This window comes from Alexandromys fortis, unplaced genomic scaffold (genome assembly GCF_014885135.2).
Source record: "Alexandromys fortis isolate MF-2015 unplaced genomic scaffold, M_Fortis_MF-2015_v1.1 scaffold_30, whole genome shotgun sequence".
Classification (NCBI taxonomy): Eukaryota; Metazoa; Chordata; class Mammalia; order Rodentia; family Cricetidae; genus Alexandromys; species Alexandromys fortis.
Window position 1 is genome coordinate 12,679,919 of NW_026067922.1, and position 22,175 is coordinate 12,702,093.

The 22,175-nt window shown below is 50.0% G+C and overlaps 1 protein-coding gene across 1 annotated transcript in view; it reads right to left on the reverse strand.

Annotated features, from left to right (window-relative positions):
• The window catches only part of Asap2 (ArfGAP with SH3 domain, ankyrin repeat and PH domain 2), a 150,873-nt gene that overhangs the window by 58,615 nt on the left and 70,083 nt on the right, over positions 1 to 22,175 (reverse strand). The window contains exons 3-7 of the mRNA XM_050141908.1: positions 20,399 to 20,544; positions 7,840 to 7,914; positions 6,541 to 6,590; positions 3,526 to 3,655; positions 1,024 to 1,109 (exon numbers count right to left, since the gene is read on the reverse strand). Coding sequence (XP_049997865.1) covers positions 1,024 to 1,109; positions 3,526 to 3,655; positions 6,541 to 6,590; positions 7,840 to 7,914; positions 20,399 to 20,544 — 487 coding nt within the window. The remainder of the gene's footprint in view (positions 1 to 1,023; positions 1,110 to 3,525; positions 3,656 to 6,540; positions 6,591 to 7,839; positions 7,915 to 20,398; positions 20,545 to 22,175) is intronic.

Consider the following 22,175-nt stretch of genomic DNA (forward strand, 5'->3'; position numbering starts at 1 on the left):
CAAAGCTAAGTGCCCAGAACACGAATATTCTCTTTCACTCCCACTGACTTCCTAACACCAGTAATGTGTGCAAGTACTGGCTTAGCGGAACACACTAAATCAACGCTGTGTCCCCTCTTCCTCAAAAATCAACAAAATCTGAGAGCCTGTGTCAGACCAAACAAACTGGCCGCTCTACAAAAAGGAAAATAAAAGGTATTTGACAATTGTTGCCAATTTTTAAATACTGCCTCCCTACTTCCATTTTTTATTGAGACACAATCCTCAAGCCCTAAGATCGCTCTTTGGAAGTGTACAGTGCAGTAGATTTTAGAATACTGCCAGTGTCTGCACCAGTCAGAACGTGTTCTGTTGCCTCCGAAAGAGCAGGGACCCACAAGTGGTCAGGCCCCACGCCTTCATTCTCTATGGGAACTGTTTAAGCTGCTTTCTGTCTATAAAGTGCTTTTACTACTGGGTTGTAAAATACACAGAGTCATGCAGTGTGACCTTGCGTCTCTGCCTTCCTTCCCTCTACATAGTTAAGGCTCATCTGTGTTGTATTCTGAGCGCTTCTTTTTTCCCATGGTCATTCATTCATTCATTCATTCACAGAATCCCATGTAGCCCAGGCTACTCTCTATATAGCCAAGGATGACCTTAAACGTCTGCTCCTTCTGCCTCTACCTCCTAGGTGGACCAGGATTATGCCACCACATTGTTTGACATAGTGCTGGAATTACCAACCCAAGAGTCTCTCCGTGCCAGGTAAACACTCTACAAACTCAGCTGCAGCCCCAGTCCCAGCTCATGATAATAATAATTTCTCTCCCCCAGACACCCCAGTTCTGGGAATTAAACCTAGGCCCCTACACATACCAGGCCAAGAGTGAGTTACCACTTTGCTATGTTTGTACACACACACACACACACACACACACACACACACACACACACACGTTTATTCCCTCAACACAAAGCTACCCACTGGAAGCTGCCACCCACAGGGAGCATTCGAGGACACCATGAAACAGGGCCACTTACTTGCACTGGGCGTGGAAGTACTTGATCAGATTCTGCAGCAAATCCACTCCTTTTTTAACCTTGATTTCATTGACCTTCAGCAGATACTGTTGAGAAACAAGGGAAGGCCATGGCAGAAGTCAGCAGCTGGGAGTGTCTGACGACATCAGGGGCTCTTTTGAAACAGGGTCTCCTGTAGCCTAGGCTAGCCTTAAACTCGCTGGACAATCAAGGAGTACCTTGAATTTCTGGTCCCCTTGCTTCCCCCTCCCAAGTGCTGGGATACAGGTAGGTAACACCACACCTGGCTTAGGCAGGGCTGGAGCCTGACCCCAGGGGCTTGTGCACACTTGGTGTACACACTACGAACTGCGCCACACTCCTTGCTCAAGATTGACTCTATCTGGACGTCTTTAACAGCTTGTAAACCGAGAAGAGCTTGTGCTAGACACCAGGTGCTATCTGCAAACATGACTAAATGGCTATGCTGGTCAGGTAATGCAACGTTTAATAATCACACATCCTACTAACTAGATAGTCTGCCATATAACCAGGCAGGACGAGCTTACTCTCAATGCATGGGAGGAGGATGCCTAGAACAAATGGGAGTTTCTAACTGCCTTGGCTTTTACTATGTATTTTCTTCCACCCAGGTCTCTTTTACACTGTCCTCGAACTGAGATCAATGGCACTTTGCCACCACACCCAGTTTCAAGTCCCTTTCTTTACCAGCTCCTTGTCTTCAACACTGTTAGTGTCCAGTAGTGGAGATTTTGTTGCTGATCCAAAGCACTAAAACGGTGAATTTTAAATGAATTGTATCAAAGCCACCTCTAACCCAGAGAATCCATCAAGGACTGCTGAGCAGGAAGCCCAGGCCTTATAAAACTCATTCGTCCCTTCCTAAAAGTGTCCAGAACAAGGGCTTTATAAACCCCCTTCCCCTCACTGTGAGGTGGTGGGCGAGCACTGAGGACCCAGATTCAATTCCAAGCACCCACATGGCAGCTCATGACTGTCTGTAACTTCAAGATCTGACACCTTCACAAAGACATACATGCAGGCAAAACACCAATGTATATCGGGAGGTGGTGGCGCACACCTTTAATCCCAGCACTCAGGAGGCAGAGGCAGGTGGATCTCCGTGAGTTTGAGGCCAGCCTGGTCTACAGAGCGAGTTCCAGGACAGGCTCCAAAGCTACAGAGAAACCCTGTCTCGGAAAACAAACAAACAAACAAAAAAGCCAAAACCCAAAAACAAAACAACAACAAAAACAAAACAAAACACCAATGCACATAAAATATTTTTTAAAAAAAAGAATCCTGAACACATCTCCTCTTCAAGACAGGATGGCCCAGGAAAACCTGCTAACCTGAGGTAAGCCCCGTGAGTTCCCAGCTGTCTCAGGATGAGCCCAAGTCCAGAAACCCTCCTAGGCCAGCTGTGCAAGCCAGTGAGGGGACAGGAAGCCGCTCTGAAACCATAACAACAAATTTTCTTCTCTCTGTAAGAACTGCCTATGTGTCCTTTCTCCTTCCTTTTTGATAGTTATTCACTCTTAATTGGATATCTGGCAACGGACCAAAATGATACAATCATTAATAAAACGTTTGGCAACGTAGCAAGACTTACAATGTGTACGCTCTTTGACCCGGAAGTTCTACTTACCGGAACTTATTATAAAAAGCAATCCATAAAGCATACAATTAGGAAGGAAGCTCTGCGAAGGCTTTTTCTTTTTTTTAACTAGTGCCCTGTTTAAGGGGGTATAACAAGTACCACTGGGCTGGGGATTAGGCTAATGCAGACTCTAGGGGAGAGGTGGGGCGATTTTCACACACACACAAAGGCCTTCATGCTCCTTGGATTCTGATCTAGAGAAAGGCTCCTGGAGTCAGCTCCCCTTTGCCCTTCTCCAAGACACAGGCAAAGACCATAGAAAGCAAGACCCCCTAGGGCGGGTGATGTCTAACTGGATAGCAAGGATGCTGTGGGAGCCATGACCGTCTTCCGCTAGCTCTTCACACCTCCCTTCCACCGACTGCACAGGTGTAATAAGAACTCCTAAAAGCATGGAAGAGGGAAATATTCCAGCCAACTCCTGTGAGAAAGTATGGAGGCCAGAGAGGACGCTCATAGATTCCTGTGTGTGTTCCTGGGCACGTGGGTGCAGGTCTATCTGGAGGACAGAAGAGGGTACCAGAGCCCTTGGATCTGGAATTACAGGCGCTGTGGGCAGCCTGGTCTGGGTGTACGGATCCAAACTCTGATCCTCGTGACTGAGCAGCAAGTGCTCTTGACCTCTGAGTCCGGTCTCTGCCAGTCCCCCTCTCTTCCTTGAGTGAAGGTTGGCTTTAGACTGACCTAAACCCACACACCAGGACGTAGCCTAAGATTCCTCTACGGAAACAAACCTTCAGCCCAGAAACGCAGTCCGGTTGTCTGGTGGGGAAGACCACGCTGGAGAGGAGGTGTGCGCCCGTGGCCCAGCCTGTACCACCTTCCCCTTCCTGGCCTCTCACCTCACACATCTGCAGCTGGAAGAAGCGCCGTTCCTTCTCCATTTCCTCTGCGATTTCGGCCCCGCTTATTTCAGTGCGGATCATCCCGTGGAGCTTGGCGTGCTCCTTCTTCTCCTTCTCTATTTTGGTTCTGTGTGTGAAGGAAACGCGAGGGTGAGTCAAGAGGCCACTGGGCACCGCACTCCCCAGCGGACAGCCTCAGAATCATCTGCCGAGAAGAATGCCCGCCCGTGTGGCACTCTTCAAAGTGGGCGACCTCTTAACTCTCGCAGAAAGCAAGCTGCACGGTGTCATGGAAACACGTTGGATGTGGCCTTCCCACTGTTCACTCAACAGATACTGCCTAAGCACCTGTTGGGTCCGATCTGTGTCCGAGGAGATGGAAGACCCACACACGCCTTGCCCTTGATAGCCAGCCTCTCGCTAGAGACCCTCACTAGCACCCTCTGTGCCGCAGTTAGCAAAGTCACACGCAGTTCTGGCTTCCAGAGTGCTCCTCACGACAACATCACGCTGTTCAACCATTGTCTTCCTTCATGTCCCTTCCCACAGAGACTTCATGCTAAGCTACATGACTTAAATGTCACGTGTACAGTTCAGGTTTAAACTGACCAGCTGGGCATGCATCAGAAACATCCAACACCAAGGGAAACGGTGTCACAGAGTTGCACGGGCCACAGAAAGCACTGGACCTAAAGGCCTTGGAGGCACTTCCTGTCCAGCCTCAGCTCACACACAGAGACACAGCTGGCATTTTCCTTAAAAGCTGTTTGATGATTATATAGGCTACTTGAGGGTTCGCTATCACAGGAGGCAGTGTGTGCGTGTGTGTCTGTCTGTGCATACGTGTGGAAGATGCACGAATGCCAGCCCTTTGCTCTTCTGTCTGGCACACGAGGTCAACGTGATACTCTGAAGGCGCCAAGAATGTGAAGGACTAGGAGGTCACTTGCCGGGGACGTTGTCTCGAGAAATCAGGCACCTCAATGGACCTGTGACTACAGGGCACTACAGTCTCTAGGCTCCATACACCATTCTGCTACGCTGGCCATGTAGCTAAACACTCAATACAGAGCTACTGCAGAGGAATCCTGCAGCCATCTCAAATCTAGTTATCACACATGATAGGGAAACTGCCCATGTTCACGGGTAAAGAATAACTTTTTGATGTATCCTAGGGTTGCTTTGAGTTTAAAAGGCTTTGTAAGCCCCCCCGCCCCCACCGAATCCCAAGCCAGACTCTGAGGTGATTCTGTCCTTATGCCAAGCAGGTAAAGCTTCGTCTTGGAGAGTGTGATGCCTTCGCTCCCCCAGTCTCTCTTTCTCTCTCCTCAACCAAAGCCCCCTCTCCACAGTGTTCTCGGCCATCACTCTACCTTGCTCCAACCATCCACGTCTCTGAGTGAGGTCGTGGTGTAAGGGCAATGTGCAGGTACAGTTGGACAGTAGTGAGCCAATCCCACTCCTGACCCTAAGCTACATAGGCAGGTGCCAGGCCCCAGCAAACAGTAGCAGCCGTGTGCTGACCGCACTGAACTTAGCACAGTGAAAAAAGGCTAAGTCACTAGGGACGACGGTTGGGAGCATCCTTGAGTTGAACAGACGTTCTAGATCCCCCAGTCTCGTTCCACTCCTGCTGAGTATAGGAGTGGATGCCACCCGTGGTGGTGGTGGTGGTGGTGGGGGACCCAGTTAAAACACTTAAGTCATTTTTACAATGACTTTCTTCTTAAGACCCTTCACTTTACCAGATGGCTCCGTAGGAAGTGTCTTTCCTTTCAGGGACGCCTCCCCCAGCAGATACAAAGTAAACACAAGACATTTAAAGAAATTGTCAATCTCCATCATTTCAATCATCAACACCTTTAAGGCACCCTCTCTCCCACCATACACACACACACACACACACACACACACACGATACCATCACTAGCTTTTTCTAGCTGGCCTTATCCTCCCTGCCTTCAGAATGAGAAACTGATGAGAAATGTTCTAACTGCCTGTCCCTGGTCACCAGCAGACTGACCTTGAGCAGAGAGAGACCCTGGTTGAAGTCTTAGGGTCACTGAGCCCCAACCACTACCTCTCTCCCTAGCAACAAAGAAACCAAGTAAAACTGAAGCCCTCGGGGCTGGCAGTCCTAAAAACAAGAGATCTAGTATTTCAGATAAACAGGGACCAGGAGCTAAGAGTGCACTTAAAAAACAAATAAACGAGGGCTAGAGAGATGGCTCAGCGGTTAAGAGCATTGCCTGCCCTTCCAAAGGTCCTGAGTTCAACTCCCAGCAACCACATGGTGGCTCACAACCATCAGTAATGGGATCTGGTGCCCTCTTCTGGCCTACAGGCACACACACACAGACAGAATATTTTATACATAATAAGTAAATAAATAAATATTACAAACAAAAGAACAAAAAGACACCCTTGTGTGTGGAGGTGCACCTGCCTGCGTCTGTGTGCATATCCTGGCGGGAATGCGCTCAGAGGGCCCCTTAGGGGTCAGTCCTTGTCTTTTGCTTTATGTGAGACAGCGTCTCTCGTTAGCCCCTGTGTAAGGCGTGACCTGGTAGACAAACTTCCGGGCACTCTGGCAGTCTCCACTTCCCACCTCCCCCCAGGGACAGTGTGATTACAGCCACCACCACAGCTGTCTCTTCACACGGGTTCTGGGGCCTCAAACTCAGGTCTTCACGTTAGTAGAGTCAGTACTTTATCCCGTGAGCCATCCCCCCAGCTCCAGGGCTCTGTTTGTTTATTTAATGAACCACCAGGAAGCCCTAATGTGAAACCCTATTCTGTGACCACCACAACTTGCAGAGCTTGCTGGAAGAGGCCACCCTCTCTGAACGCAGACCACAGATACACCTGTCACCATGAGCCATGCGACACAGCTTGAGGAAAATCCTTTCCTGGATTTGGTTTACTCAGACAGTCCCTGCGAGCAACAAAATCCCCATTTAAAACTAAAATCTCAAATTGCCTACATAACTTAAAACAATAAAAAACACTCACATTTTGGTTTCATAGTCCTTCCATGCTTTATCAAAGGGCTTTTTCAGATCCTGCAAACAGAGGGGCAGCGAGTAAGTTTAATTAATCATTAACTTCTGTGCAAGACAGACATCCAAACCCCTAGACTGGTTCGTACAGGTGCCAGCCTCTGGAAGAAGTCACGCGTGGGATCCTACCCTTGAGACTAGGGTGGGCCGGCCAGCCTCTCTTCCTTTCCATTCTTTCTCATTCTAAGACATGCATTATACAACATACAACACACACAAAGATCAGGTCAAACAACATGCATACCGCCCGTGTTCACTTCCACCCCTATCCTAGTGCCCTGGGCTTCCCTTCTGCACTCAGGGTTCATAGCTGGGGTTCGTGGTCTCTAACAGGGCTTGGCCTTCACGTCTGTCCAAAGGGTCCCACACAGCCCTGTTTCTCTTCAACAAGACTGTTTTCTGTGTTTAAATTTTGTGTCTCCAGGGGCCTTGGAAGGCCTCTGTGAAATTGCCCTCCTGCTCCTGACAGCCTGGCCCAGGGTGTGGATCCATGCTTCCACTATGGGACGTGTCTTTCCTCTGCAGACGGCAACCTCCTAGCCCTTGCTTTTTGTTTGTTTGTTTCCTGGCAAATCAGCTGGCCTGATTTCCGGGCCTGCACAGGGAAAACACATCACGTCCCTTGCTGTTTTAACAGCTCTCTCCCTGCCTGCTTTGGAAGGGATTCAGCAGGGGGTCTAGGCAGAGGTCCCCAAGATGGTTCAGACAGGCTGCCAGATGTACCTAGACCGAGCCCCTGAAATCACACACACATACAAAGACCTGGGTTTCTCAAGAACCCAGCCAAACATCCCTTTAGCCCTGAAACTAATAGCAGTTCCTGCATCAACTAAGTACTACAAGGCCTCGGTGAGCGTCCTCTGCGGGCAGAGTCACATAGTCAGCTCACGCTCCATGAGACCTTCCGCCCTTGCTAGGGTACTTTCTAGGGGTAGAGCAGGAACACAACAGCAAGGAAACCAGATTCCCCAGCCTCTCCGTGCTCCTGTGGCGCTGCGGGAACCCTCTGGTGTGCTGCGAGTCTCCAACTGGCTCGTTTCCCTCTCTGTGTTCTCCCTTCACCAAGCTTGCAGCGCCAGCAAGAGAAGAACCCACAGGCCAAGCGGCATGGCGGCGGCTGCATCGCGTGGCATCGAAACGCCAAATGAAAGGAAAGAAACTGAATGCCATTCCTGTGGCTACATGCGGTGGGCGGGGTGACAGCCACTGTGACCCCCCCCCACAGTGTCCAAACCCCGGTACTCGTTCGTACCCCTTTCACGCCTTTCAGGTCTCCTTTCAGCAGACTGTCCAGAGGGAAGGAGATGATGTTGTTCATATTTTGAATCTAAAAAGGAAAAGCACAGAAGATAGTCAACGTCCTTTCTAATCCAAGCAAAGATGACAAGCGTGTTGGGAAGGATGCTGGGAATAATCTCCCTCCGTGGACAGCCTGGCCAGCAGGGTGCGGTGGCCTTCCCCACTCACTCATTTTGCTTCAGAAGTGAGCACGCAGCTAACGGAAGACCTGGATCTGTAGGCTTCCACGAGAACCTTCAATTGCTAAGCTGTGGGAAGTTGTCACCACTAGTGAAACCTAAACCTATCTACGAACCACCAATCAGTGAGAGAATCACTCACTCCAGCGCCTGAAACAAAAGGGCACAACCCACTTCTCAACGACACTGCCATCAGCCCACTCCAGGCCGTGTGGGGGGCCCAGATGGCAAGATCCCTACACGGGAATGAGAGGAAGGCAGATCCAGAGGTTTCTGTCTGCAGGGAAGGAGTGTGAGCAAACACTGAAGGCAGTGAGCGAAGAAATGAGGATGCGGGTTAGACGGTAGAGCGCAGAGGAGGGCTGTGTGCCAAGGAGTGTGGGAGAGGGCGCATGCGTGAGTATGGTATGGTTATCAGTGTCTGGGAAAGTGTGCGTGTGTACCCGTCTGCTGGAAAAAGGAGAAAGCAGAGAGCCAGGAAAAGGAAGGGCAGAAGCCAGGGAGCCAGACCCTTGCTCTCCTTGCCAAAAGAAGCCAGAAATGCCGTCTTGAATTGTCATCGCGGAGTGAATCTTAGGGAATCAGAACTTCCTGACACACTCGGGGTCTGCTGTGAGCAAGCACGGATGCTTCAAGGGCAACTCAAATGTGAGTTAAGTGCCAACAGCAAACCTCTAGCCTGGAAGCACAGAGTCGAGCACTCAACCCCAAGATGCCTTCCCACGTAGGAAATAAGCTTGAGATACACTTCCTCCCTTCTGGGCTCAGCCTACCTGCGCCCCCTCTCAATCAACACAACCTCTGCAACACTGTGTCAGCAGGTCCCGTGTCTACATCACAGAAATGGACGGAAGGCAGGAGAAAGGACGGGAGAACCTCTGCGTTCACATTCAACCCCAGCGAAGGGAACTTAACGTTTCAGTACAGTTACCTTGAACAGGGAGATAAAACAAATGCACCATTTAAAAAGACAATCTGGAATATATCTGGGCTTGCCAGCGCACGCCTTTAATCCCAGTACCAGGGAGGCAGAGGTAGGTGGATCTCTGTGAATTCCAGGGCATCGAGGACTACATAGTGAGATCGCCTATCTCCCAAACAAAAGATAATTTGAAAGGTGGGTGACCAGATAGTAATACCAGCACACAAAAGTTTAATTACTGTGTGTAGGCATGTAGGTGCCGTGGCACATGTGTGAAGGTCAGAGGGCAACTTAAGGGAGCCGTTTCTCCCCTTGTACCATGTACGTCCTCCTGGGGGTTAATAAGGTCGGTCCTCAGGCTCGGCTGGCAGTACTACTGAGGTCCTTAGGCTCTCGGCACACGAAATGTTCAAGTGAGCTTGGAACTCGCTTGCACAACACTGCAAAAGCGCGCCATGATGCTGGCATAAAAACAGAAACAACAACCAAAAAAGAAACCCCGTGGCCAAAGGAGAGCGTCATCAATAACTGCCATTTCCAAAACGATTTTTTTTTGAGTAACCGTTGCTTTAGTATTAAGTGAGTCAGCATTTGTCATGGGCCTGGCCTCAGCCCAGGGCACACAGGAATCTGCCACGGCCTGTAAGGATTAACCTTAACGGATCAACTTTTAAATACTGCAAAGCCCTGTTGAGAGTGAGTTCTGTGGATGCGGCAATGAACCAGCCTTTGCCTGTGATCAATCCCTGAGAGCAATCGCACCCGGGTTTCCACTGTGAACAGACAGGAAAACCCCGTGTAGAAGCTCACCCTTCCCTTCTGCAAGGCCAAGAACCAAGGCTTGCTACCTTGGCTCTACAACCATCCTTGTTCCCATCCCCTCTACTAACCAGCTGCTTCACCTGGGAGTGGTCCGCAATGCACCTCTGCTCTGCACCACACAGCCATGCTAGGCCAAAGAATCTCCGCCGACACCCATATCGCAGCCACCCCATGCCTCGGTGTCTCTTCTCCTTACAGAGGCATTGCATCTCTTGCTCCCTCTCACAGGCTTCTAGGCTCTGGCTGCCCCAAGCCCTCCTTCGCAGTCCTAACAGGCTTACCTGGGACCAGGTTGCTAAGGGATACCAAAGTGCTAATTTGTGCAGGAGGCGACTGTCCCCCCATGCATCTCATCGGCCACTTTTCAGCTCTCGTTCAGCCTCCTGAACTCTGCTTTTCCAATTTAGTGGCTTGTCCTCGATCTGTCCCCTGGTTGTAATATCCTCTCTTGTCCTTGCTGGCCAGCGCTATCTCCCTCCCAGCAGGACTCAAATGCCACCTTTCCCAGAAGGAAGGGATCATCTCCTCCCCCCCCACCACCACTACCCAGGTCCTCAGACTTTCCCTGTGCTGAATTTCTTCTGGCACTTGGCAGGTCCTACATGCATCTGGTATGTTCTAAAAGCCAGCGCTCCATGCTCCCTCTCATGAGCGCCATGTCTCCCAGCATGGGGTGCGGCCTGAGAGAGGGCCGATCAACAAACATCCTCTGACCACCCAGACATGAGGCTTCAGTTACAGAGTGAATTACATCACTACTTTTAAGTCGAATGAAGGTGGGGCGGCACGTGCCTGTAAGCCTGGCACACCGGAGGCTGAGGGAAGGATCCCAGGTTCAAAGTCAGTGTGGACAGAGTCACAGTTACTACTGCTGTAATGAAGCACCATGGCCAATAGCAAGTTGGGGAGGAGAGAGTCTGGTCAACTTACACTGCCACACTGCAGTCCATAACTGAAGGAAGCCAGGACAGGAACTCAAACGGGGCAGGAACCTGAAGGCAGGAGCTGATTCAGAGGCCATGGAAGGCATGCTGTTTACTGGCTTGCTCGCCATGGCTTACTCAGTCTGTATTCTTAGAGAATCCAGGACCACCAGCCCAGGGGGGAGCATTAAAAATACAATAGGCTGGACACTTCCCGATCCACCACTCATTCAGAAAACGCCCTAGAGACTTGCCAACAGCCCCACATTTTCCAAAGACTCCAGCCAGTGTCAAGTTGACATCAAACGAGCCAGCACAGCTGCTTAGCAAGACCCTGCCTCAAAATAACACACAACAGCGGAGGCAGCAGCAGCAGCAGCAACAACAAAAGCAGAATCAACTGTAGGAAAGGAATAAAGTTCATCAATGCAACCATGAGTTTTCTGAGTCTACTTCGCCAACAGCTGGCTAAGAGGGTAAAAGAAATACGATAAACTCTAGGGCCAGCGGTGTAGCTCGCTTAGGAGAGCACTTGCCTAGCATGTACTAAGTTCAGCTCCCAGCACTGCACAAACCAGTAACTGCCAAACACTTGTAACTCTTCACTCAGAAGAAGGGTTAAGAGTTCAAGGCCATCCAGGCTAAATTCAAGCCTTCTTTCCCCCCAAACAAAACAAAACAAAAACAGGAAAAAGAGAAGGGAGAGGAGGAAGGTGGGAAAAGGGGAGGGAGGATTGAGGATTGGTGCTGATAGCAGATTGATCAAATAAATTTTAATACAGGAAGAAGCAGGCAAAACCCTTAGGAAAGAGAAGCGCAGACAATTGTGGATATCCACACACACTGGGGTGGTATGCTTTTCTCATCTTTTTTGTTTGTTTTGCTTTGGTTTGTTTTTCGAGTTTCTCTGTGTAGCCTTGGCTGTCCTGGAACTCGCTCTGTAGAGCAGGCTGACCTCGATCTCACAGAGACCCACCTGCCTCTGCCTCTTTGAGCGCTAGGATTAATACGGCAAGACCACCCGGCAGGTGGCATGTTTTTATTTTCGTTCATTTAAGCAAATCTTCATATAGTTAAGAACATCTTAAGCAACACACTGGGGACAGGCCACGCAGTCCCTCGTGCGAGAACATTTAACAATGACAACAGTGAAGACCTGTGCATGGGGGGAGGCACAGCCTCGGGGGGAAGAAATGGGGTAGAGAAATGGGGTAGAGAAGGGCTAGGAGATGACGACAACTGAGACAGACAGCCTAAGAATTGGGCTTGATAGGGAGGAGAGCTGCCTGTAACGTCCTGGTGGAGCCCCTGTGAGCCGTAAGGGAAGCACGGGGCGGGGAGGGGGGCTCCTCAGAGTCATTTTTATCTGGAGAGGAGGGAAATTTTTGTTGAGCAGGGTCTGTGAAACCGGCTATAAAACACGGGCAGAACTCTATCCTCCTACAGAACCAGAGAGTCGTGTGCCCAGGTAACTGGCCGGTACAGAAGGTGGACTGAGATGCTGTGCCCAGGTAACTGGCCGGTACAGAAGGTGGACTGAGATGCTGTGCCCAGGTAACTGGCAGGCACAGAAGGTGGACTGAGATGCTGATGTAGACACAAGCAGCCATGGCAGCAGAGGGGACCGCCCTGTCAGCTGCTGCAAAGTGAAGCTTGGGCACCGGGCCTGCCGAAGGAGTCTGGGCTCTATTTACGGAGTTTCCTTCTTGGCATAGAAAAAGTTGACTGAAATAACAAACTACTGGTTTCTTCTTCTTTTTTTCATAACCAAAATTAAGTTATAGTAACAGAGGCTAAAAGCAGAGCAGTATTGACTGGAGCTGGGGAGACAAGGAATACTGGGGGGAAGGGGGTGTCTCTAAACTTGAGGCATGGCAAGAGGCCCGACTTCAGGGAAGGTTCCAGAAAGCACAAACTCATTTATACAGGTGGTTCTTACGATGTGGGTAATATACCTTGAAAAGGCTTTTTAAGTTGCCTGCTGGAAGAAGTAACTGGGTAAAGGGGTTATTAGGAACACCACATTCTGTTTTCGGAGAGCACCGGATTTAACTTCAGCTCCCTCCACGAGAAGCCACTCCCTGGTTTGGTTTGTTTACAATCAGACATTCATAAACACACACACCACTAAAATAAACCTTAAAAATCAAAATGGCAAAGGAACTGTAGAAATATAACAGAGCCTCCGTTGGAGGCTTCACTAGGGAGTACTCCTGCTCCCCCTGGGCCTCAGTGCCAGTCGGCAGCAAGACCAACAAGTTCGAGGCCTCTGCGGCATGTACTCAGGCTAATGGACTAATAACCCCAAAACTTCAGGTGGACCGAGAAACTCCTGGACAGGAAAGCCAACACGGTGACGACATCTTTCTTCTTAGGATCCAGGGATCTTGTGATAAGATCAACAGCCAACCTCCTTTGGTACTGACAAATCTGTGGATGGGATCTCCCACCCCAAAAGTCCCCTTTCCATCCCTGGAATACCCCCATGTGCTTGGGCACACCATCTCCACTCCCGAGAGACCCCCTTTATCAATCTCATCGAAGGACAACCTGCTTCTGGAGAGACCTATCCCCTCTCTCTCTTATAGTCTTCACATCGCCTTGATCAACCCTGATCCCACACAGGCAGCTGTTAAACACTTCACAGCCACGTTTTACTGGGCAGAAATGAACACCCCGGCCATAACACTGAGGCAAGGATTAAATTAACCTCAGGCGACCACTGAGAGCATTTGTCTCCACTGTAAACTATCCTTGTAAAACGCCTTGGGAGCAGCAAACACTCCTAAGTACAACGGTCACTTCGTCAAGCCTGTGACTACCGTGAGCCAACACACAAGCTTCTAAAATTTCATCTTTCCCTCCTTCCCTCTTCCAGTCTTTCTGGAATTCATTTGGACAAGATGAGTCAACTACAAGCAAAAGACTATAACTCATAAGTACAATCGAAGTTCCTGGGCCAGCAAGACAGAGGCGCACGCCAAGCAGAGGTCAGGAACATCCGTTGGGTGGTACTGCACCTGCCAGTGCCACCTTCACGTGCTGCCCATCCTCACCATTTTACTTTGGAACCTTAAAACTCCTCAACTTCAGCCCTCCGCACCTCACCTCAGCCCACAAAGCAGCGTCTCATCTGGCCCAAGCTCCACTCTCTGGGCCCAAGATCTAGGATCCACGCGCGAGGTGGCCCTAACGGATGGCGTACTGCCCGCCAGAATGGATGCCAGCTGCCTGTGCCTCTCGTCAGGACTGAGCTCCTGCTGTGGTTCGTGGCCTAACGCACTGAACAGAGGACCATTTCCATCAGTGCATAGGTTCTCCTCCATGCCAATGCTTCAGTACATAGCTTCAAATGTTTGAAGCAGGCCTACCGAGGGGTAATTCATAGCACAAACCACACACATTTGAAAACGTTAGGACATGAAATGAAGGTTAGAATACCCATGAAATCATGTCACTATCCAATGTGGCTTGTGTTCACGCCTGGTCTCCAGGTAGGTTATTTCTTACCTGCTCCAGTCCTCAAGCAAAAGCTCCTACCTCCAAGCATCTCTCAGAGGTGGGATCTGTAGTACTAACTCCTCACCATCTGACTCCCTGAACATGGTTTCTTTGGGATTCATTCCCGCTGATGTATCTACCTATCATCCCTTCCTCCCTAATCAAAGTATATAGACACCACGATTCATTTATCCTGTTGTGGATGGATATTGGAGTTGTTTCTAGCCTAGGTGTAACTGTTGTGATCATGTGCGGGACGGAGACTCCTTCAAAGACAGTCAGGGTGTCCTTCTTACAAGGTAATGTTTGAGCAGAGTCTGAAGCAGGCAAGGCCGAGAACAAAGAGAGTCTGGCAGAAGATTCTTGGCAGAGAGGATGGCTAACACAAAGGACCTGGGCAGAAGTGTACCCGCCAGGCTCAAGGGTCAATTCTCCATGTTCCTTCTCAAAGTTGCTTTTCTGAAAGAACTGGCACCTAAGCAGAAAATTTTTGAAAAAGACAATGGCTGGAATACGCCACCAAATGGCACAGGGGCATTTCATCTAACTGTCACAGCCGTCCTGAGAAGTAAGCCTTGCTCTTCGCACGGAACAGATATGGAAACAGGGTAGGGCCTTCTCCTGGTCCCCAAATCATACAAATAGGAATGGGCAGAACTGGGCCAGGAGCTGTGAAGTCAGAGTTCTTTCCATGGTTTCACAATAGAGCATTTCACATCCCAGCCCCCAGCCCCCAGAGTAAGAGGGCTCTCAGCCAGACTGAACACATCCTCGGCATGCTTCCTTAAGACCGGTCCCCTTGCGTGCAAGAAACTTTCGAAGGAAAACTATCTGGCCCACTTTTGTTCTTGATATAGATATGACATTCCCCCAGGCAATGGATGCTGGTGTCTTAGACTATCTAACACACACACACACACACACACACACGGGAGGTGGGGGATGTTCCTGTCTACATAGGGGAGTATACTGGGCAGACACCCTCCATCCTGTCTCTTTGGCAGCAGCGTCACCTTGATAAGTTTATTTCGTTAAAAAAAAGGAGAGAAAAAGCCCCTGCTGATCTTGAGAGTTTAACACAAACTAAAAGACCACATGAAGCCAGCTGCCAAAAACACAGTCGATTTCACACCGCAACAAGAGAGGGACAGCTTTCAAGGCTGCTAGGAATCTCGGAAGGCTAGCGGCCTGCAAAGCACACGGTAGGTGCTCATAAAAGATAGAGGACATCGAGACAGGGCCTGCTTGTGCACGGTCAAGTGCCAGGCCCTGTCTCAGCTCTCCTCCCTGTCACGGGGGGCCTAGGCAGCCTGTCCCCTCCCAACAGTGTCTGTTTCCCACTTTCTCAGGCTTTGTCATGGTGGCACACACCTTTAATCCCAGCATTCAGGAGGCAAGGTAAATGAGGTGGGTCTCCCCTCTGCCAGGCACTAAAGCCACTCACTTCTGCTTATCCAATCAGAGAGCATAGAGGTCTGCTCTGATCACAGCTGCACAGAGCAACAGTGACGACCAAGAGATGCTCGGTGGAGCTCCTGGGTCCTCTTTTGGTATGAGAGAATGGAAATTCCTCAGCTCTGAGATACAGTGGCTCTCACACGGTAACTCTGCCCTCAGTCCCGCCTCTCTGGCTCCTGTTCTTCAAGTGAAGGCTCAAAGTCTCCACTTGAGCAGGTTCTGCGATTGTGACTTCCCATAATCAGAGATGAGACATTTCTCTGAAGCTGACCTTGCGGAAATCAGTCCAAGCTTGAAGCTTGTCATTCAAAAGTCCCTTCTCGCCATAGAAGTGTTCCAAGGGAAATCTCTCCAGAATTCTTGTGCTTCTCTGAGAAGGGAAAATAGTCTAGCTGCCTTTACGACCTGTTTAGTGTCACGGTGTTCATTCTGGAACCACCTGCTTTCTCCCTTGATTCTGTCCCGACTCTTCAGTCTTTTTAACGATGAGAGTCTCATGTTGTTAGGAAGAAAATCTCATTTCATACTAAGTCGGCCTTCACTGGAGCTGGTCCAGCGGTTTTGGAAGTATCCTTCTAGGCCTCCAAACAGGCAAGTGGTAATTATCTTTTGGGAAAGAGGTGAAGCTGAGACTCTCAACTACACTGAAGTGCTTTTCAAGGTCTTTGGGAGATGAACAAAGAGTCCAAAAACAGGTGACCCAAAACAAGACTTTGAAAGTGTACCCCCCCCAAAAAGGAGAGTTCTCCTATCATCAGCTCAGCTGTGGCTCGGCGTTCCTATGGTCGACAGCGCCCACACCGTGGCGAGCACTAGGTGAGGCTCACAGACAACTTTTCTCTGTCTTTATTGTTGTTGGAAAATAAGACCAAAGATCAGCACTCCACAAAGTGAAAACTTGGAAACATGTGAGCTCAAAGTTCCCAGGGCCAGGTTTCGTGAGTTTACAGGTTGGAACAACCCCAAAAGACCACCTAGGCGCTCAGCGGCATTTTGCGAGCCCTTCCCACTTGTTCAGTTTGCCGCCACATTGGCCACGTGAGGCAGGACACTGGGCCATCTCACTGTCCTTTCAGCTGGGAATCCAGTCTTAGGGCTGTCTGCACATACCTCCACCACACTTAACCCCGCCCTGCTTCCTCTCACTTTCCATCCTTCCGTCCCCCAAAATGCCAATAAGAAGCCTCCTTGGGTATCAACATGAGTTTGGGTTATAAGACCTCATTTTGGACCCCAGCTCGGTCCCTCAACGGCTAAGGCCCACTTAGCCTCTGCACCCTATGCTCATGAGGTGGCCGAACAAGTTCTTGTGCATGGCAGTCCCCAGAAGCAAAGGAAACGGAGTCACTTTAATGCCCACGTTTGCCGCACCATGAACGCTTACCACGTCCTGCCCTGAGACTTCCACTCCGCACGAAGTCTGACGGCAACTGCACCCAGTGACACTTTTTAGATTCTGCCAGTGGCAAAGCCGCAGTCTGGCCAGCAATGCACCAGGCACAGCACGGAGGCCAAGCTCTGCTGCACTCTCCGCCTTCACAGAGAATAAAAGAAAGAAAAAACTGCCCACATGAGTAACTGAGACCCTAAGGTGTGGAACGGTGCAGGTGGCCTTTATTAGCAGTATATTCACCAAAGTAGCAAGGCGCTCTGGTCCTCGAGATTTCAGCTCAATACACCATTGGGACCCTCTGTTATCCAATCTCTGCAGCAGGTGCAAAACTGACTCAATTCATGGGATTGGTCTAAGGATTAAAGGTGCTAAAAAGTGGGGAAGCACCTGGCTGGCTTTAGTCTATATCTAAAAATAAACTGAGAAAGTCCAGAGAGACGAGTGAGCAAACATTTTAAAAGCTAGCTGCTCAGGGATGTGGGGGGACTACAAACGCTTCCTATCCGCCTCCAACATTCCCGCTGAGCCGGGCAGGCTGCTCTCCATCCTCAATCGGTGCCCACCTTCCCACCCTGACTACCCCTCCTCTCCAGCCTCCCTCTTTCATTGCTAAAGCACGTCCTGCAAGGGTTTCAGAGAAATGATGCATGGGGGCTAGCCGTCTGGAGCCTTGTGTATGACAACATCTTTGATCCTACGCACAGGTTCAGAGGCTTGGGCCTGAGGCCAGGCAGAGCCATTTTTTTCCTCAGTGGTTCAAGATATTGCCACATCTTAGAGTTTCTAACGGTGCTGCTGTGTCCAAGGCTAGCCGGGAGATTCATCTTTATTGGGTTTCCCAATTGACGTTTTTTTCTTTAGTTTGTTTTCTAGGAGATATTTTTTTTTCTACCCAGTCTTGTCAGATTGTGTGTGTGTGTGTGTATGTGTGTGTGTGTGTTTGACATGTCCATAAAACTTAAATGCAGATGTCCAAGTGCAGAGGTCAGAGGAAGAACCTGGGTGTTGGTCCTCAGATGCCTTCTGTATGAGTTGGGCTCCTTATTGCTCTGCAATGTTGCCACGTAGGCCAGACTAGCTAGCTTGCCAGCTTCCAGGGATCCATCTCTTTGCCTCCCATCTTGCCTTCAATGGAATTACGAGTGTGCTTTATACATGGATCCTGGGACTCCGAACTCACATCCTCATGCTTATGAGGCAAACGTTCTACCAATACCAACTAATCCACCTCCTCAGCCCACAGGGTTTTATGGTTTTTTTGGTTTTGTTTTTTGGAGACAGGGTTTCTCTGTGTAGCCCTGGCTATATTGGAACTCGCTCCATGGACCAGGCTGGCCTCAAACTCAAGAGACCAGCCTGTCTCTGCTTTCCGAGTACCGAAATTAAAGGGGTATGCCCCCAATACGTGGCTGTCCGCAGATTTTAATTCTATACTTTCAAACACTAATGGTCTCCCACATCCCGAACTCCTCCAATAACCAGGACACCACCCTCCCAATACATATGCAGGATTCCTTCAGGTCTGCTGGTGATTGTCCTATGCACACAGTTGCTGCAATGTCTTCTTCCGCCCTACACGCCTCCTGCTTACTCTTGTTTCTCGACCTTGAGGATGCTGCTGTGCGCCCACAAGTCATGCTCTAAGATGCTGACTGGCCACTTGGCACTGAGTTCGGGGACCACAGTGACTTTTTTCTAGGGAACAGGTCAGCCTCTAGAGAGCTTTACCCTGGTCATGCAAAGGAGGCCCTTGCTCCCTTCTGAACTACCAGCTCCAGTCTGCCACAACCTTGAAGGAAGCAGGCTCCAAGAGGCAGTGTGCAGCCTGCCACTATTTGGGACAGGGACAAAGAGGGACAGAGTTTATAATACCAAGAGGTTCCAGATTCAGCCAAGTTAAAACAAACCGGCAAACAAGCAGAGAAAATAACCTGAGCGTTGTGACAGCTATTTCCTTCTAAGAAAGTATTTTCAGGAAAACATACGAGAGAGACAGCCCTGACGATCCTTTCTCTGCCCTTCCTGTAATAAACTCATATAAGGCACTCCCTGCTTCCCGCCCACTGACACAGCCCCATGGACCAATCACCACCGCCGCCTCCGGGAATGAGTTGCTTCTTTGCTCGGCAGAAGCTGAGAAGAGAAATGAAAACATTTGCTGGCTGTGTCCTCTGCAGAGAGTACGACTGTGGCCTGACCTGGCCTTCTGGAGTCTTTAGAAGATGCCGAGGGAGAAAAACAGGAAGGAAATGCTGCAGAGATCTCCAGGGCACACCCCACTTGGGGAAACAACCGCCCACCAGGGCAGGACCACAAACCCTCTCGCCTGCTTCTTCAGAACCCTGTTCCACAGCAGGAACAGCACTGGGAGGCAAGCACAAGAAACGTCCGATCCATTCCCATGCTATCAAGCAGTGGCCACATGTGCCCACCCTGTGTTTCTCTGCACCTGGGGCCACCCAGCCCTCTCTTTCAGTCCTGAAGTCCTTTAACTAGCCATGGTATCCCTGCACTTTGAGTACAGGTTACCTTGCTTCCTCTGAGTTCTATTAGATATGACCAACCTGGATGCCCTCTATCACATGGTGGTTTAAGTAGGAATGGCCCCCATAGGCCCATATATTGAATGCCTGGTCCCCAGTTGGTGGAAATGTTTGGGAAGGATTAGGAGGTGTGGCTTTATGTGCCATGGAGAGCGGGCTTTGAGGTTTCAAAAGTTCCAATCATTCCTGGTTAGCTCTGTCCCTCTCTGCCTGGTGTGGCACGTGGATCTCTCAGCTACCTGGTGTGGCACGTGGATCTCTCGGCTACTACTCCAGCACCATGCCCCATGCCGGCCTGCCTGTTGCTGTGCTCCCCACCATGATGGTCACGACTCTAACCTGCCAGGGCTGAAAGCCAGCCAACCCCCAGCGAACCCAGTGAACGTTCTTCTATAAGCTGCCTTGGTCATGGAGTCTCTTCGCAGCCACAGGGAAGTATACTAGACACCGTTCGGAACACACTAAAAACTAGAGTCAGGGGCCCTGAAGAAGACACGAGATTTTACCCACTTCATCCCACACCTGAGTGTTTAAAGTGCCAAGCTAAACTTAAGCCATATTAAAGAAATAAATTAAAACTGTAAGCCTTTGCTCCAAATTTACCTACTATAAACACGTAGAAAGTATAGTTATCTTAGACCCTGCAGGAACCAGACATTATCTCCACAGATGACCAGAAACGAACTACTCTGGCCGGCTGCCGGGCCATCTTCTGGGGGGAATATGACAGACATTTCACACACCACAGCCGCGCACACGGTGAACACTGACCAGGTTTTTGAAGAGTGCTGTCAACTCCTTGGTGAAGACGGAGAACTTCAGAAACGCACTTCCTAAGTCTGGGTCGTCTCTGCACACGCAGTTGCCTCCGAACTTCTCCAGAGCCTGGGTGTACTGCTCCTCGTTCTCCACATGTGCTGTAAGAGCAAGCAGAGGGGCTGTTAGCGGACCCACCCGGCAGTCGGGTCCTTCTCGGTCACACGAGAGTTAAACACGGAGAGTGCCCTCAGACAGACGCTGAAGAAAAATCGTTACTAGTCCAAGATCAAACCACTGTACCCAAGGAAGCAGCCATCGACATGAGAGAACGTGTCCCATCGGCTCCCTCATCTGCAGCACATACCAAGACCCTCAGGTACCCCATCTCCCCACGGCTTCCCAGAATCCTCCTTGGCCTCATTACCACACTGGCCACTAGTCTAAGAAGGGTCCTAGCCCCTCTTAGAAATGTAGACGATGCCGACCAGCTCCTCTCCCGCTAAAGCCCAAGACACCCAGTCATAGCTACATACCACCATCACCTCCTTACGGAGGGACTACGGTGCTCCTTGAGTCCAGAACTAAGCCTACAACAGGGTGGTCTTCAATGTCTCTGTTCTGTGCCTCCTCTGTCTAGGACACTCCCATCCCAGCCCCCACTCAAACCACCTATCCTTTCTCCATGATGCTCTAAAGACTGTCCTGCGCCCTGGGTGTCTGAGTTTGTACCTCCCGTCTCGTTCCGCTCACATGTCACTGAGACTGTCAAGGAAGTCTGTTCTTAATGGAAGGCTTAGGAGGCACCATGTCCTTGGCCTCCGGTGGCACCTGGGTATTTCTGGGGAGGCTAACGTGGACTAGCAAACACTGGAGGAATTTAAATTCCGATGCCACAGTCTTTTTATTGTGAAGAGCATTCCAGGGCTGGGGCTGTCGCTCAGTGGCAGAGTGCTTATTTAGCATGTACACAGTCCTGAAATGGGGGGGTTCCGGAAAGAGGCCCAGGAATTCTAGATAATTAAATTCCAGACTACATTGAGTAAGCAAATTAAGATATACGCTCGTGCGCCACACACACACAGAATCCTGAAGTGTGTTTGTATCAATCAAATTAAGACACAAAAGTGCACATGCGCGCGCACGCGCGCGCGCACACATACACACACACTCATGCACCCTCCTGAAAAGTGTTGGTATCACAAGAGAAGCCCCCAGAAGATCTGGACCCCAGTTCTGTGGGCATCTGTGTGACTACTAGGTCAGAGAAACCCTCACTAAACCTACTGCATTGGTTTCATAAACGACAGAGGCTTGCTGGGTCCTGGCGTCAGAACATAGAAAGATTCAATGTAGGATAAGGACACACGGAGCACACAACAGTAGAAACGGTGGCCACAGACATCTAAACAGAGCAAATACATTTCCAACTTCCCTATCCATGGCTAGAAAACTGGGACTCAAGATCAAATAAACAATCCCGGGAAACAAAGCTGCACGGCTTCAACCCTAACTGTGTCCAGTTCCCCGGCCCGTTCCCCCCTTCTCCTCCACACACGTTTCACGTCTAAAAATAGCTTACCTCGGGCCAGCAAGACAGCTCAGCGGGTAACAGTGCTTCCCATGCAAACCTGACAGCCAGGGTCAATGCCCAGATCCCACATGAAGGTGGAAAGAGACCGGATTCCACAGAGTTGCCCTCTAATCTCTCTATGTGTGCTGTGGCGTGCATGTGCTCACACACAATAATAAACAACTTCAAAAATCAAAAACAGTTCACCTTGCTAAGACG